This window comes from Tauraco erythrolophus, chromosome 4, assembly GCF_009769465.1.
Source record: "Tauraco erythrolophus isolate bTauEry1 chromosome 4, bTauEry1.pri, whole genome shotgun sequence".
NCBI lineage: Eukaryota > Metazoa > Chordata > Aves > Musophagiformes > Musophagidae > Tauraco > Tauraco erythrolophus.
The window spans coordinates 78594098-78610915 of NC_141468.1; the positions used below are offsets into that span (position 1 = coordinate 78594098).

The window sequence follows — 16818 nt, forward strand, 5'->3', positions numbered from 1 at the left end:
TGTTGTTTCTGACATTTGAAATGGGACTGGTTTGATAATGAGACTTGAATATCATACATTCATTAAGGAGAAACTAAAGTAAGTTTTAAAAAATTTACCTATCCAAATATGTAAAATTCTAAGAAGCACAAAACCTTTTGTTTCTATGGGTTTGTTTAGCATGTCCTTCTATATCTTTCATCGTGTTTCAGTACAACAAGGGCTGGAACCACCTTTATTTTCCACGTGAGCGCTGTGCCTAGAACCATGGTTCTGGGACTCTTATGTGCTACATCAGAACAAATAAATGACAATAATAATTGTAGTTTCAGAAATATCCAAAGAACTGACCTTTCATTTTATAGGATTTTAAAACAGTTAAAAACTTTCATTAATTTTGTTTCCCCCTCTCTTAAAGTAGGTGGTGTTACCTGATGTTCCAGGTAAAGACACCAAGCCAAAAGCAGGTGTAGACAGCAAGTCATTAGCCATCACAGGAAGAAAAACCAGCTTGCTTGATCCCCAGTGCTTTGCTTTAACTGCTACATTGGGTTTCCTCCTATGCTCACTCAATCTCAGCTACTTTACTAATGAGGAAAATTGGCATTTAACAGGTCGTGCAGTTGACAGTTGAGAAGTGCATAATCACTGAGCACATTAGTACTCCAAGAGTCTTTTTAATGAGACATAATGCTAAAATATATTTTTCAGATAAACTTTCCTGTGCTGCTAATATTATGGATTGCTAGGGCAAGAAGACCTTAAATAAGATAACGGATGCAAGTGTGTACATGTGTGTGAGGGGGAGGTATTGTAAGGTTTAAGTTTTTTGTGGGTAGTTGGTTTTGGTGTTGTAGCTTGGAGCAGCTGCTGGCTTTCCTTCACTTGGCCGTATTTTAATGTTTAGCCAGATGAATTTAAACCTTGGTCCTCCTTTTCCCTTGTGTTTGCGTGTGCGTGCATAAAACAAAATGCATTTAGTAAAACACACACTATAAAGTAAACGTGAATTCTTGTACCCATCCGTTTGTCTTGACCCACATATAATTCAAGTCAGGACAATGGATTCTATGGAAGACCTTGCTTAAAATGATGGGAGCAGATTTTTTCAGGGTTTAATGTATGAGGAACACAAGAAGTAATACTGTGAATGTGTGCCTCCAAATATGAGATCGGATCACTGCATTTAGATTGTCCTTTAGTATGAGAATTCAAAGCCTTCTGAACTTGCTGGGTTGTCCCAGGCAAACAAAACAGTGTTCTGTGTGAAGTAACTGTGACTGTGGTTAGGAGTGAATATGAGGTGAAATTTGACTGTTTAAAAAGAAATGTTGATGAAGAAGGCAGAAATTAATTACTTAAATTGTGAATTTTCAAGCACCTTCTGTAAGACACAGCAAAGAAACACCTGAAAGGCTATTTAGGATTGAGAATGGGTGGAACCAGTTACAACCACAGTAGTCTGCAGTGGGCATTAAATGTCTGAAATGGTAACATTATGGTTACACCATGGAAAAGAGATGAACAGAAGACAAGTGGAAAGGTCTTGCAAGAACACTTTTTCCCCTTCGTCCTTGATGGTGGTGTTACCAGCCTGCAACCTTTGCCTAAAAGAGATCTCCCTGTCCTTGTGGGAACTGTGAGGTCCCAGAGTGTTTTGCTCTAAAAGATAGGCTTATCCTCATCCAATTGGGAAGTGGCTTTCAGCTACAGCAAGGATCCTCCAGAAGAGCTGAGATCTGGGGACCACATTGGTTCAGTGAATTTTTAAGCTTGCTGACCTCTTTCTGCCCATCCTCTGCCTCAGGTAGGTGCTTTGCTCAGAAACAGAGCTGGGGCCCATTAGACCCATAAGTGTCTGTCTTTACAAAAACATTAGGTTGTGCCTACGTTCTGCTGACAAAGATTTTGAGTTGATTCTGTTCCATGAACTAAGCGGCTTGGTTCATTTGAATTTTTATACATCTCTGACTGGTTCACTCTAAAAAAGTGGTGTCTTTGATGTATGAGAATATGAGTTTGGAAGAAAGACCCAAATACAAAAAGGTCTGAGTTTGTCTAGTGTAAATGGATGTATTGTACCCGAATCGCTGATTATATTGAGAGAAAATATAGATCAGTCGCGTTTTGTGTAGCAATGACCATTTTCAGATTTTGCAGGTGATGTGAGCAAGCAGCAATTAATTGAAAGGTATTATTGGAGATTGTTTTCCCAAGCACCTGATGGTAAATGGAGAAAAATACTATACATACTTAAATAAACAGGACTACCCTTTTGAGGCCATAAGATGATCAAATCTGTCCTTTAGAGTAGACCTGTCCTTCAGGATGAATAGCTGTGAGTTTGTGCAATAAGGACGCTCCCTTTCTGCAGGACAGGTAGAATTTTTAGAGCTAAAGGATGTAGTTTTTTGCAAGGCTTTGCAGTTTTTGGGGTATTTTTTTGTTGTTGTTGTTTGTTTTCCTCTCCTTAACAGAGAAGCTCTTGCTGATAGCAGTACCAAAACAAAGGGCTAATGGGGACCAGTCCCAGGAACCGTGACTGTCAGGGGACTCATATTCCTTGGCTGCCAGACCTGAAACTTCTCACAGAACTTTTATGCTCCACATGTTGTTTTGTAGTTATCATCCTGATGAGACAGGCTATGGCATCAAAATGACACCAGCTAATTAAATGTCAGCAGAATCAGAAGCTGTTGCAAGGCTTTTACACTTAGATTGCCAAGATTGAAACAGAAGCCAATGACGCACATCACCCTCCTCGCGCCTCATTAGGATGGTATATAACTCTACCTTCAGCCAGCGACTGTGCAGAGAGACAGTATGGAGGCTGCCACAGGGGCTTGACACTAATGAGCACCTGAAAGATTAAACAAATGTCTGTGGTTGCTGTTAGGTCTCAGGTTAAAACCTTGGCAACTTGTGCTTTGTTGTTAGGTCTCAGGTTAAAACCTTGGCAACTTGTCCTTCAATGTTTTGTTTTTCTCCCCTTCTCCTTGGAAGCGTTCACCTCAGAATCCTGTCATGACTTTGATAGGGATCTACATGGAGACCTCTGTTTTCCATCTGGTGTCCTGTTGACTTAGGCTGCTAAGAGCTGCTAGGATTCAGGCTAGAGCTTTTTGCTGTAGGCTGGCCACAAAGGTTTTAGCTGATTTTCGTTTTTCTGGTCCTACTTCTCTGGAGTAAGGTCAAGTGTCTATTATACGTATGTGTGTGTTTTATTATGTGTAATATTAATGAGGGGTATATCCTGTTTGGCTGTGGCAACTGGGCATTTCACTAGTGCACAGGTGGCCTTAATATTTCTGCTTTATGGGTTTCTTCTTCTGTCTTTAACTTCTGTAATCCTGTGTCCTTGTGTTTTGTGGTTTACAAGATTTTTTTGTCATTGGGAAATATGTTTTATTGGTGTCGGGTCCCAAACGTTACACCAGAAGAAGTATCCTTTCTTTGTCAAATGTCTGCATTGTGAAATCTTCACATTAGTCTGTGGTTTTACTCTGAAGATTGACTGTGGGACAATGACATACTGTTTAAGACCTCTGCTCTCGGGCTCTATTCGCAGTCCTGTATTAGTAATAACCATCCTACCTCTTTATTGCTATCTGAAGCAGCACAGACTGGGGAGAATGGCTTTAGTTCTCTTTTGGTTCTAAGTTACTAGTTACTATTTACTTAGCTTCCTACTTCAATAATGAGTCTTCATTTAGCCATATCCTCAGCTGGCCTACATGGGAGTGCCTCTACTGGAACTAGGCAAGCAATACTGATTTATACTGGTAGAGAACTTGACCTGTTGCCCTCAGACCGTGCTCTTACCCTAAAGCTCCCCGCTTGCATTCGGTGTGCACAGCCTTCATTAAGAGTGATGATATATGAGTGAAAAAGAGGATGGCTTGACTTAAAGCTTTTGATTGAAATTGCGTGGAGAAGCATTAAGTAGAAATAGAAGTCATTTTACCTGTAAACTGAGTAGATTCAATCCAGAAGCCACCGAGACACAATAAGCTTGGAACCACATAGTGTCATCTTTACCACGTCACTCTTCAAAGTAGCCTGTACTTTGTTGCCCTCAGCCTCAGTGGGTACGTACTGTCTGCTCACAGATGTATGTAATGTAGAATCATAGAATCATAGAATGGTTAGGGCTGGAAGGGACCTTCAAAGGTCATCTAGTCCAACCCCTCTGCAAGGAACAGGGATATCTCCAACTAGATCAGGTTGCTCAGGGCCTCGTCCAACCTGGCCTTGAACGTCTCCAGGGATGGAGCATCCACCACCTCTCTGGGCAACCTGTTCCAGTGTTCTACAACTCTCATGGTAAAAAATTTTTTCCTAATATCCAATCTGAATCTACCTCCCTCTATTTTAAAACCATTACCCCTTGTCCTATCACAACAGGCCCTCCTGAACAGCCTCTCCCCATCTTTCCTGTAGGCCCCCTTGAGGTACTGGAAGACCGCTATAAGGTCACCCCGGAGCCTCCTCTTCTCCAGGCTGAACAGCCCCAACTCTTTCAGCCTGTCCTCATAGGAAAGGTGCTCCAGCCCTCTTATCATCTTTGTGGCCCTCCTCTGGACCCTCTCCAACTGGTCCATGTCCTTCTTATGTTGAGGGCTCCAGAACTGGACGCAGTACTCCAGGTGAGGTCTCACGAGGGCAGAGGGGAAGAATCACCTCTCTCGACCTGCTGGCCACGCTCCTCTTGATGCAGCCCAGGATGCGGTTGGCCTTCTGGGCTGCAAGAGCACATTGCCGGCTAATATTGAGCTTCTCGTCCACCAGTACTCCCAAGTCCTTCTCCTCAGGGCTGCTCTCGATCCATTCACCACCCAGTCTGTATTTGTGCCTGGGATTGCCACGACCCAGATGTAGGACCTTGCATTTGGCCTGGTTGAACTTCATGAGGTTGACACGGGCCCACCTCTCCAGCCTGTCGAGGTCCCTCTGGATGGCATCCCTCCCTTCCAGCGTGTCGACAGCACCACACAGCTTGGTGTCATCGGCGAACTTGCTGAGGGTGCACTCCATGCCACTGTCCACGTCACCAACAAAGATGTTGAAGAGGGCCGGGCCCAACACGGACCCCTGAGGGACACCACTCGTGACCGGTCTCCACTTGGACATCGAGCCATTGACCACTACTCTCTGAGTGCGGCCACTGAGCCAATTCCTTATCCACCGAGTGGTCCATCCATCAAAAGTAGCTACTTACTTCTTTCAGATTGCAGCAAACTCCTCTTACTAAGAAAGCTGAATCACACAAAGTGTTGAATTGTGATGGTCTACTGTAGGTGAAGGCTCTGGAGGCAGAGCTGAGGCTTTTCCATTAGAAGAGACCTTCAAATGAACCAAAGTGCTCTTTTTCTTATATCTAAACCACAACTAAAACATTTTACTCTCGGTTGGGAGGAACTTGCTTTGTTTGTTTTGAGGGGAAGTGAGGGTAACCTTGGAAATATCATGAAAGCGAAATCTGGTCTTGCTTAATATTATCAGAGCAGTTCTAATAGGCCTCAGATATCTGCACTGTGAAATCCTACACCGTAATTAAAAACGGGGGGACATCTTCTCTAACAAAGACATACTTTTTTATCCTTCCCAATTGTTCAGCAGTCATTGAAGTAATTGCAGGTTAACAAAAATAAAGAGCATTAATCAGAATGTCAAAATATGTCTGTTCCTCACAGTTGCTCAATTTTAACTCTCATCTCCTCTGATGTCATAATTTAATTAGGTATCTCAGACATCATAGAGTTTTCCAGAATAGACAAGATCTGAATTTGTAATCTACAAATAGGCAGAGCTACCTCAGTTGCCATCCTCTTTAGTTGACTTATTTAACACAGCATAAAAAACTGAAAATGAGGTCCACCTTGCACTTTTTCTGAGGCCCCTTTAAAAGTTACTGATTAAAAGTGTCCAGCTGTGAAATTTAGTTTTAACAGCTGATTATGCTCTTCTACCCCAAAATGAGGTGATCAGTTACTTACGACCACCAGTAGTTTTACAGTAGTAAAACACCTTCAGACCTGCACACAGATAAGCATCTTAATCAACCTGGGGTTAATGAAATGGTTTCTTTGCCGTTAAGTATGGGTAAGGATTTTCAGAATTTGTTTTATGAATGCTGATCTGCGATAGCCTGAAATGAACTTGGTCTTTCCAGTCTTTTCTTTGCATGAGTCTGTCTGCAGAGCATCATTTAGCTACTAGCTGATTGGGTAAAGCAGCATTATTTGTGAATGTCTGATGAGAAGAGAGATTAAATTTATTTATTGCTCTCCCACTGGGAACTGTTACTTCGTAGGTGCCATCTGAAAATCCTCTCCTGAGGACAGTAGCTATAGTAGAAAGTTGGAAAGAGCAACTCACCATTTTACTTTCTCTTCTCTCTATTCCTATGCCCCTGAATTATTTTTTTAACAGATACTTTGCTCTGCTAATTGGAGGGTGAGGCAAACATTCAACAGCACGATTGAAAAAGCTGGAAAATCTCACCACTGTAATTATTTGAAGGGAGACATCTCTCAGTTCCTATCCATCTCCAAACTTGGTAACTGCCCTGTTTTGTAACCCGCAAAGTATGTATATATCAGACCCCTGCAGAGATTAGGAAGTGCTTGTCTTTTGTGAATTTGCCAGATTGCATCTTCAGCTGTTTACTTGCTACTTCAGTCTCCTGTGGTTTTGACCCTGAATGACCAAGTTATGGTTTTCTGTGTGCTGTGAAAATACCTTTTGAAGAGGTGGGATGCTATCAGGGCTGGCTATGAAGAGACTTTTACTTTGTTATTGCTGCAACAACTAAGAGGACCACATAATGGCCATACTCAAGTGCTTGAATCATGGAGGCTGAGCCATGATACTAAGTTGCAACCGAGGACTTAAGCCTTTTTAATGAGCTTTACTGAAGATTGGTAGATGGCTTATCCCAGCCTGTACAAGCACAGTGTACGTACAGTAACCATCTTCCAAGCCATACCTGCATGTAGCAGAGCTGGTGGTTATATCATAGATTGAATTGGTGAACTGCCTCCAGCTTAAGGAGTCACAGTGTGCAAAAGATGCTATGGCACTATACTGCAAATGTATGGGATGAGACTTAAGGGTGGGAAAACATGAGGAGGGAGCCATCGATGCAAGTCTCATACTTCAGGTCAGACACTGAGCTGCCTTCCATGGGGTTTGGGTAGAGCCTGGTGAAGAGTATGAGCCCATTCTGGGAGTATCAACCCATGAGTTACTTTCTGCTCTACTCTTGGTGCCAGAGGGAGGGAGGTTGACTGCTAGTCAATGTCTTCTAGTCTTATGGCTTACAGAAGGAAATATGTCCATACTTGAAACTTAAAGACTTAAAGCTGTGGTTCCTCTCACCACATTGCCCCAAAAAGAGAGTCATAAACAGTTCCTCTTTTTGTTTGTGCTAGCCTTCCTTTTCTGTCGAAGCCACTTATTAGACAGCAGTAGCTAGCTATTTTGTAGAGAATCACTGTTCACAATAAGAAGAGAAACCTAGAAAGTGAAGTGCAAAAGGATTTTTGAGAGTTTCTATATACCATTCACAGCTCTCTTATCACAGGTTTATGTATGTATTTTGTATGTGTATAAAGTGTTGGTAGCTTTTAGAGGTGAACAGTTCTCTTGCTGTGTGGATTTGGAATCCATATGCTTGCTGGTCTGTTGCTGGTTTTGGTCTTTCTCAGACTGGGTCCGTACAATGTTGGTGAGCATGCCAGTAAGGTCTTTTTCTGGGCACGATGTCTTCTCTGCCTTTCAAAGAAGTTGCATGTGGCTGGGATCTTCCTTGTTGTGCTGTGAGGAAGACTAGTTGCTCTCTCTTTCTTTTTCCATTGAACTTTCTTGTTATCTTCCCATAATAGTGTCTGACACTTCGTCACCTCCTTATGTCATTCCATCCTGTACTCTCCAAAATTTTGCTTGCAGGAATCGTAGGAGGCAGTCTACAAATGCAGTTGTGTCATCCTGTTGGAACACTCTGAATTGCGTGCCGCTGTCCACAGCCTATGTTCAGTATGGTCAGTGTACACCAAAAACCAAATGTGACCAATATATGCATCAAGCTGGTTCGGCTCATGTAGGCACAGCTGCCCATGATAGTTTACATGTAGCCTGCAGAGATGTTTCACACCCACCCCCCTGAAGTTAATTTTGTTTTGTTGCAACACATTTTATCTGGCCTGAACTTTCCCTATGCATACACTTTATTTTTTTGCAAGTAAGCTTTGCCTGCGAAAGAAATTACAAAGAAGACAAATGGAAGTAAAGCTCACTGAAATACTAGCAAGTCATTTTGCCTTGCACTGGCTTTCATCAGGGATAAAAGAACTGCAAAACCACAGCAAAAATAGCAATAAAATTACTATGGAGGCTGCAAACATAATAGTGATAGAGATCACTTAACTGTGGTGGTTTCTCTTATGTGATAATGTCAAGGTGTTTTATTTCTGCTTTCCTTGTGAGGTGGATCACTATTATCCACGATTTGTAGTGTGCACGACGTGGAGGCTGGGGAGGAGAGGTGGTGCCTCAGAGGTTACACAAGGCCATGGAAGACCCACCAACAAAATCCAAAGCGTCTGGACCACCCAGGGCCCTGCTCATGTACCACAAGCCATCAGGGGAAGATTAACTCTAAACCCTTTTGGTTGCTCTGTACAGTATAATCATCTAAATGAAATCAATGAATACTTGATTTGAGAGTCCCCCATTGCTCCATCCCTGCTGTTCCTAATGTTTGTTAACAGATTGCTTTGTGGTAGAGTGCAAAGGTGCCGCTCTATAAAACCGTAATGACTTCTGGAAAGGAAGTTGCCCTGTGTATTGCAGAAAGCACCATTCAGTTTTGATTGGAACATGGGGAGTTGAGAAGTTGTTATTACTGTTAGTACAGCCAGTTGGAATAAAAATTTCTACTCAGTTATGGTTAAGATGACATTTCCTTTTTCCTTGCTTTCTCTCTCTCTCCTTGTTTACCGATGGGATAGGAGTGTTCTCATTTGCTCTGGGCAGGGAGCTGGCGGGCGGTGAGGTCCTGGCACGCCAGTGAAGAGGATCTCATTTTCTGTCTCCTGTCCTCTTCTGTCTCTTGCCCATCCTGCTTGCTACTCTCTTGACTTCCTGCTGTTGTTTCTCAGTCCTTGGTTGTTTTTTTTTTGTCAGTCCCCAGGCAGCTTTTTTATCCTTTCTTGCTCTCTAAGCAGAAAATGAAGCATTCGGTGAGGTGACTGGGGTTTCCCCTTGCGAGGGGGTTTATTGGTGCCAGATCTCATGCTGCCTGGCTCCAGGAGCCGAGGGACTGAATGGGGGAAAAGAGGAAGGGATTGCCACTGTAAATGAGCCCCAGCTGCACGGGTCTGTTTGCACAGCAAGGTGAAACTAATCTGAACAGATGCAATTATTCTGCTGTTGCTGCAAGTTAGATGTGTGTTTCATTTCTCCCTGGTGAAAGACCACTGGCTTTTGGGCTGGCAACCCCCACGGCAGTACGGCTGGTTGCTGACGAAGTAGAGAAGAAGACAGTTCACAGCAGATGTAGCAGATGTCATGCATTGTACATCGGGGCTGTGCAAACAGCTCTTGCCTCACTTTCCCCAAGGTCTGTAGTTGGTGAACTTCCAGGACTGTGTGGTGGCCTCTTTCTGCCCAGACACACCAGATGGGGCTGACCGGCACACCAGAGGGTTGGCTGGTGAGCTGTGGCACCCACTGCACACAGGGCGACCCTGTGCACACAGGCATGGGATCAGGGCACAGAGAGGGCACTGGGCATTGCCGTAGCTCACAAGCACACCACCCATTCAGTTCCCTCTCCAAAATGAGCTCCAGTCCCCAGCACGTTCCCAACTGCTCCCTAACCCAGTGCCCTTCCCCTGTGTGCCAGGTATCTCCCTCCATCAGATTATGGCCTTACTCCTGCCTTACAACCGTGAGAAGGAATTTGAGAGAATTAGTGACAAGGATAAAAATTTTTTAAATAGTTTTATTTCTTTTTTTTTTAAAATGTTTGTAATACTCCTTAATAGTAATACTGTAAATATAAAGTATTTCAAGGCACAGAAACTATTTGTGTCTTTATTTGTGCTTCTCAGCCAGTTATCCAGAGCTTACAGTAATTCTCCGTATCAGCCTTTTCTAGAAAATCTTTTGACATTTTGCCAGTGAACCGACTCTTTCATGAAATCCCTGGTTACTTAGAGGACACTAAGCCTCACCCATGTAGAGCCCTTCATACCATTCTACTCATAAAAAGTCACCTTTACCCCCCAGGCTTGGTGGTTTCAGAACGCTAGAGGCTGAAACAGATATCATAGAATCTGACAGTCTTCAGCCTGCTCTTTCTGGCTCATATTTGTCAGATTCCTGTCCTTTTCGGGGCCTGAAGCAAAGCCCAGTGAAATTGTCAGGAGTTTTGACAACCATCTCAGCTGTGTACTGGGTTAGACCTCATGCCTCCAATGAGGGCTACACTACGGAGGAGACCCTTGCGGTATCCCAAGTCAATGAGTTTTTGACAGGCTGATGACGTGAGTGTTCACAGCTTTAAAAACATGTTTTCTTTGAAAATATTTCAATAACTGCATTTTTGTTCATGGAAATCTTAAACTTTAAAACAAAAAGGCTGCAGGAAACCCCTGTGTTGTTAGTTGCAAAAGACGGGTCTGCAGTGCTTTTCCATGCTACTGATCATATATGGAATTCCAAATGACCAGCAGATCTGATTTTACAATCATGTGTGAGAAGTTTAGACTGAGTATTACTTGTAATTCTGTCATTTATCTCTACCGTTTCTTTATTAATGCCTATAGCATTCTTGGTCTGTCCTCGATCTTTCATGTTTTGTACTAATGCTTTCTTACAGTATTTTCTAAATTTTTGAAGTAAAAGCCTTTCAAGATGAATAACAATCCTTCCTTGGGAACTGACTGAAAGCCGAGTCAACTTTATTCATATAGCTATTGCCTTACACATTCCCTCTTTGGAAATCACTGTTCTATTGTATGTTATTGCTTCTTTGTCTCTATATGCCTTAATGAGTAGTAAAATACAGCGTTGACATTTAAAATATCATCACTGTGTGGTTGATGGGTGCGTGAATGCCTGGCTAAGAGAGTTTTCTCAGAGGTGCTACTTTTTTTGACTCTGTGCAAATTCAGGCTCTAATGATGGTGGGTTTTATTGTATCGGTTACCCTTGATGGTCCTTTCTGAGCTTTGCTTTGCAAACATAGGTGGGAATGTTCTTTTCATTATAGTTGCTATTTTCCATGCCCATCCAGTGTCTTGTCCTTCAGCCACCTCAAAAAGTTTGTGCAGCACTTTGGAAATAACACTTAACTATACATCACAGGAGTTAACGAAAAACGTAGTCAGAGCTTGCACAGCCTTTACAAGCCAGTCACAAACTGTCACCTAGGGTGTATTATCAACTTGGATAAGCTTTCCATATTTTAGGTTCAGAGTTTGTCACTACGTTGTTATTTTCATTGCTATGTCTTTGATCTCAGAAAAAGCTCTGCGCTGGTCGAGGAGTCTGTTGACACAGTCCCCTTTGCCCATGTGGGCCTTTGAGCTCGTTACAGGGTGAAAGAAGGATCATGAAAGCAGAGCTTCAGAAAACATTCTAGTTGCCAAACAACATAGCATTTATAAAGCTGTTCTACGTCTTACTGTGGGCCTCTGCTTTGTATCTGAGCTTTCAAAGATTGCTGTCCACACCATTCTTTCACTGATGTAGCTGCAACAATACAAAAATATTAGCAGTACTTGGCATTGTGTCAACGTAGAGGAATCCAGCCCACGTAGGAACTGCAATACAAGCAGAAAATAGATAGACCCTTTGCCCTGAGGTTGCTGTCTGAAGGTCTAGACTACAGAAGGTAAGTGGATACAGAGAGATGGGGAAGCAGGAAGAAATGAAGTTATGAGCACTTACTGCCTAGTGACTTATTGTCACTACTAGTGACAGCTTTAGGTGGGTTTCCCTTCTGAAATCTGCTGTAGTTCCACCAGCTTGGTCAGCAAACCCTCATTGTTTCTGATGTGTCTTTGCTGGCAGCCAAGGTGCCAGAAGGTCCTGGCCTGTTCTTCAGATCGTTTTATCTGGTGCTAGTGTCAGGAAGCCCCAGCTGTGCGGTACTAGGTGCTGTACACACATCTGCACAAGACAGTCAATGCCTCAAAGCACAGTCTAATGAAGTGTAAGGAAGATCACTGAATGCACATGGTTTTGAGGTACGTAGCTGCCGTTCACATGAAACCCGATAGTAAAATATGCACCGCGTCAGTGCTGTCTCAAACCACCAGTAATCTGTTAAGGTAACACGCTTTAGTAGTCAGTCCCATTACAGCACAAGAGGGCTGAGATGATTTTCCCTCCTAGTCCGTGTGGTAAGGGAAGTTCTGTTACTGATATTTATCAAGAGATACTTTTACAATAAAAGTTATGGACAGTTAAAAGCATATCAGGAAGCAATACCTTGAGATTTCATAGTGTTTACAAATGGTATTTCCAATTCTATACACAAATTCAAGTACATTTATAGTTTTTTGTGGTACTAATGGAAATTTCTGAATCTATGCATGTCTCTTTCTCCAAACTGGCTGGATTTTAATATGAGAACTATCCATACATCCCTGATTTGTCATTTATTAGAAAACTCAAAACCTTAATGGTTGACATTGGAGAAAAAGAGTCAAGATGCAGGCAAAGTTCCTCTGTATTACAGAAGATTCAAAGAGGGGAATATATTTGATTCTGGTTATGCTAATTCATTGCACCAACAGGCTGTGATTGCATTCTGTCTAGTCAGTTCTGTTCTTCGTATCTGAAAGAAGAGATACCGTCAAAGCAAAGGGCATTTGGAGATGGACAAGGAAAATAATTGAGTCACAGAGAGTCTTCTGTTTGAGGAGGGATGGGAAAGATAGGGGTTGTTTTAATTTAAAGAAGAGACAAATAAGAGAGAACGTGACAGTAGTATACAGAATGATGAATGATGCAGAGAAGGTGAATTGGGCGCTCTTGCTTGTCCTTTTGTAACTACAGAAGCTGAGGGACATTCAATGAGAATAGTAACAATTTAAAGGGAATTTTTAAACAGTTACTGCCTTGTTTCCACAAGCTCATCTTCTTTCTCCATGATGTTAGAGCATATATTGAGAGCAATGCAGAAGACCTATAGAAAAAGAATTCAGGTTTTACTGTTGAGATGATGTTGTGGGTGTACTGCAAAGACTATTGACTGGATCAGGTTATATGGCTTGTGTGAAGAAAAACTGGTCAGATAGTCTTACTGATCCTTTTTAGCCCTAAAAATCGGTGGAAGTTGCATAAGATATTAGTATGTGTAATGAGACTATCCATACAATTGCTAGATAGAGTAAAAAAGTAACTAATCAAGGCAGAAATCTATTATTGATGGAAAAAATACTGCTCTGCAGCTGTCTCCCATGTGACTTTTTTGCCTGTCTCCCTGATTATCTGTTCATGACCCTTTTATGAAGGGCTGATGTTCTGCCACATTGGCTCAGGGCTCTACTGTCAGGGCCAAGCAAACTTCTGTCCTTGAGGAAGTTGTAGGAAATACGTTTATTCTTCCTGAACATTTTTTCTGTTATTCTTTTGGTTTTGGCCATTCCATCTTTAAGTAATAAGTTTGTATCAGGATTTTAATTTTGATCAGTAGATTCTAGGGAACTTCAATCCATAGACTAAATTGTATATGTATCTCTCCCCTCACCCTATTTTCTTAGATAAAAAGGGGATGATGTGGCATGCAAATGGCTTATAAACGAGTGTGATCGCTTTCTGGTTAGATTATTACAATATCTGTTTAGATCCATTGTTACTTTCAGACTTGATCCCTGACGCTCTTTTTATAGATTTTAATTATTTTTGTAATTCCTCAACATACTGTGTTATTTCATGTAGTAAATCCGAACCCACCTGTGGTGATCATCACTTCAAAGCCTAGTTTCTGCAGTCATTTTGAGTGCTGTGCCTGCCTCGTTTCTAACGTCTGTGTCTAATCTGTTGTGGTACTGTCTGCGTAGTGAGTAAGACCCGAGTCACATCTGCAAGATAGCCTTTCCTTTCCTTCCTCAGTTTCCCCCACCTTACAATGGGTGAAACACCTCAGAGTTTCTGGATGAAAACCACTCACCATGATATAGGGAAAATAGCATTTTTGGTAGCATTTCCTCATGCCTTGTAATTAGGTCTTTGTTTCTCATCAACCTTAGAGACATCATGAGTGCATTTGACGACATTCTCAGTATTAAACTTTGTGCAGCTATCGAGCGTTTAAAATATTTACTAGTCAGCAAGAATAGATGTACTTTATGAATCACGTCAAGTATCTAATGCGTAAAAGTTTTTGGAGGAGAGACATATTTGTGTGTTTGTGTGTGTGTACATGTGTACTATACATATAACTGTACAGTTAAGAATGTATTTGCCCACCACTGCAGTTAAGTTGTCTCTGAAATAGTTACAGATGTTATCCTGACAGCTCTGAAATACCAAGCTACAACATGGTGAAGAACAGTTAACCATTTGAAATCGCAGAGAAGATTTAATTGTAACTGTAATTATCTAGTCAGACGTATGAAAATTTTATGTCTAAACTTCAGTGAAAGAAGCATTCAGTCTAATTTTTTGGCATTTGTCAAAAGCCCTCCAAAAACCATCCAGGCTGCAGGCTAAGCTGCCTTCCATAAATCTCAGCCAAAGACTTGCTGCTGACTTTTAAAGACTAAATTATTTCTATTGTTCTCAAGTAATTACATTTTTGTTGTTATCTGTGGAAAGAGCCCCACTGGGTTGAGCATGTAAGTATATGGGGGTGGGGGGAAGGAGGATTTGTATTAGTTAAGTGGAGATGATAAAGCTGAAAACATAGCAGCAGGACATGAATCAGATTTTTTTTTTCTTTTTCTAGTTGGCTCGTCACAATAAAACTTTGCAACAGATGCTGAAGCCAGGGTCAGATCCAGATGAAGGAGACGAAGCCTTGAGGTATTATGCCAATCATACAGCACAGATAGAGGTAAAGAACTGCTCACTAGAAGATTGAATATGAGATGAGTTTGCGTCTTGTACATGGTATATCACCTCTCTTTAAGCTTCTGAACAGCAAAGCTTATTCCAATGGTATAGATTATTTATGAGAAGGAGAAGGTTGAATAATATGCTTCTGGCAGTGGAAGAGAAAGAAACACACCTGTATTAAAAGTGGCTTCAAATAATCATTTTACAGTAGCTTTCTTATGTGTTACCAAACATGTTTTGTTAGGGAGATAATGACTGTGGATAGTAGCTGTGTCATGAAGTCAGGAATAATCTTGTATGGTACATCACTCAAATAAATAATCATGAGTTTCAAAGCCAGTGATGCTAACTGATCAAATTAAAAGTTTGGCTGGAGTACAAAGAGGTTTTGAAGTAGTGTAGACATTCACTATGGCGTTTGTTTAAAAGACCAAGGCTTGGCCTGGTTCATCAGTTCTGCTCTTTATTTTAAACTTTACCCCTGCCATGGATTAGATTTAAATCAAGATCCACAGAGGTATTTAGGTTCTTAACTCTTATATCAGATCCTGTACTGTTACAGATTTCATGGGATTATAGGTATCAAGGTAGGAGTTAGACACTCTAGTATCTCTAGACCTTAGTGACTTTGTAAGGAGGAGAATTTCTATGGTGCAAAGGTAGCTGCCACGAGAGACTGCAGGAAGAGGCATCTGGCTCTCTCTTGGAAATGCTGTATCAAGTCCAAAATTGGTCGAGTTTGAAAACTGCACAGTATGGTTGCACACAGGCCCAGCCTGAACCTGAGCTGATGGTTTTACCTTCGGTGGGCTCCTAGGCACCATCAACATTGGACCTGAGCTTGTGTGCATATGGAACGGTCAGACGCAAGCTCCTCAGGTCCATATTGTCCTGGCTGCCATCAAGACAGGCCAGGCCTGGATCCTTCTCTGTTTCCCACCATCCTTTCTGCCTGACACTAGTCACGTTATCCCACCACGGGATAGCTGGAAGCTCCATGACTGAGATTGTCCAGGGAGCAGCTCAGTGCTCCTCTTAACATATTTTAATACTTCGGGTGCTCCCAAGATATCCCTTAGCAATTATCAGCCAAGTTATCTGGGTAGGTTGTAAATTGAGGCATTAAACACGCACTATGATCTGCTCTAATGTGGCCAATAACTTCTTCCCGGCGTAGTTTCTGAAATCTGCTAAAACCTCGTGGCTGCAGAGCCTGTTCGTCGAGCAGACATGGAGGCCTCTGTTCTCGAGGAGGCTTTATAAATGTCATTCTGCAGAGTGACACATGCAGCCTACCTCTTCATCTGAGTCCCTGACAGAATTGAAGAGGTGCTGTGAGCTTCCTTCACTTGCCCTACTAGGTTAGCTGCTAGTCACATAGTCCCATTGCGCAACCGCTGGCCCGAGACACAACTACTTACTTAGGACACTTCAAAACAGCCTGTTCAAATTTCACATAGTGCACATGCTCATGGGCAGGCACGAGCACAATTATCCTTCATCTCTAACACAAATGTGCTTGAATATGTTACTCTTAAAAATGGCTTAAGACAGGTGGTCTTTTACTATGTTCACTTAGTAAATATGAATTAACAGAGAGAAAGGAGGGTTCTTGAATGCAGGACTGTGACTGGAGAAATGAAACTCAACTCAGCATTGCTGCTACATCAAATGGATGTTCACTGTCTTTCTCTGAAAGTGGTCCTAGACCTGTTTGGCATTTCAGATATAGCTGCCCTATATCAGGGTATCTCATTTGTTTGA

The 16818-nt window shown here is 42.0% G+C and overlaps 1 protein-coding gene across 1 annotated transcript in view; it reads left to right on the top strand.

The window, feature by feature from the left end:
- ITPR2 (inositol 1,4,5-trisphosphate receptor type 2) overlaps positions 1-16818 on the top strand; it is a 261956-nt gene that overhangs the window by 201670 nt on the left and 43468 nt on the right. The window contains exon 46 of the mRNA XM_086611258.1: positions 14945-15052. Coding sequence (XP_086467384.1) covers positions 14945-15052 — 108 coding nt within the window. The remainder of the gene's footprint in view (positions 1-14944; positions 15053-16818) is intronic.